The following is a 401-nucleotide window of genomic DNA, read 5'->3' as shown; positions in this document are numbered from 1 at the left end:
TATCCATGACTGCAATACTTTAGGCGGGATTCTGATCCCATACATCTGGCCATTAATGTCCATTAATAAAGGGTGAAAGAGAGGGTGGCAAAGGTATTGTAAAATAATAACAATGACATAAACATCTTACATAAAGTTATTGAAAAAATATATGAAATATGACCTATTATGGTTTATAACTGACTTTTGTTTTGATGTTTTGAGATATTTAGTAGTAATTTACCTTCGCATATCCAAGCATGATCATCCTCACAAGCACAACATTAATGTGCACTCCCAATGATTCATCATGGTAGATCTCATTCACCTGTTAACACATGATGAAAAAATGCATTATTATCTCCTAAACTAAACATACATCAAATAAAACAACAAAACACTGATCCTGGCACAAAGGGGGG

At 33.4% G+C, this 401-nt stretch overlaps 1 protein-coding gene across 2 annotated transcripts in view; it reads right to left on the bottom strand.

Annotated features, from left to right (window-relative positions):
• Positions 1–401, bottom strand: part of adamts3 (ADAM metallopeptidase with thrombospondin type 1 motif, 3) — a 108,358-nt gene that overhangs the window by 57,720 nt on the left and 50,237 nt on the right. Inside the window, exon 6 of one of the 2 annotated variants that reach the window (XM_016241095.1) lies at positions 224–307. The exons of the other annotated variant lie outside the window; for it this stretch is intronic. Coding sequence (XP_016096581.1) covers positions 224–307 — 84 coding nt within the window. The remainder of the gene's footprint in view (positions 1–223; positions 308–401) is intronic. 2 annotated transcript variants of the gene reach the window in all.

The sequence above is a fragment of the Sinocyclocheilus grahami genome, unplaced genomic scaffold (assembly GCF_001515645.1).
Source record: "Sinocyclocheilus grahami isolate Dianchi unplaced genomic scaffold, SAMN03320097.WGS_v1.1 scaffold611.1, whole genome shotgun sequence".
NCBI lineage: Eukaryota > Metazoa > Chordata > Actinopteri > Cypriniformes > Cyprinidae > Sinocyclocheilus > Sinocyclocheilus grahami.
This window is presented reverse-complemented; position numbering and strand designations above follow the sequence as displayed.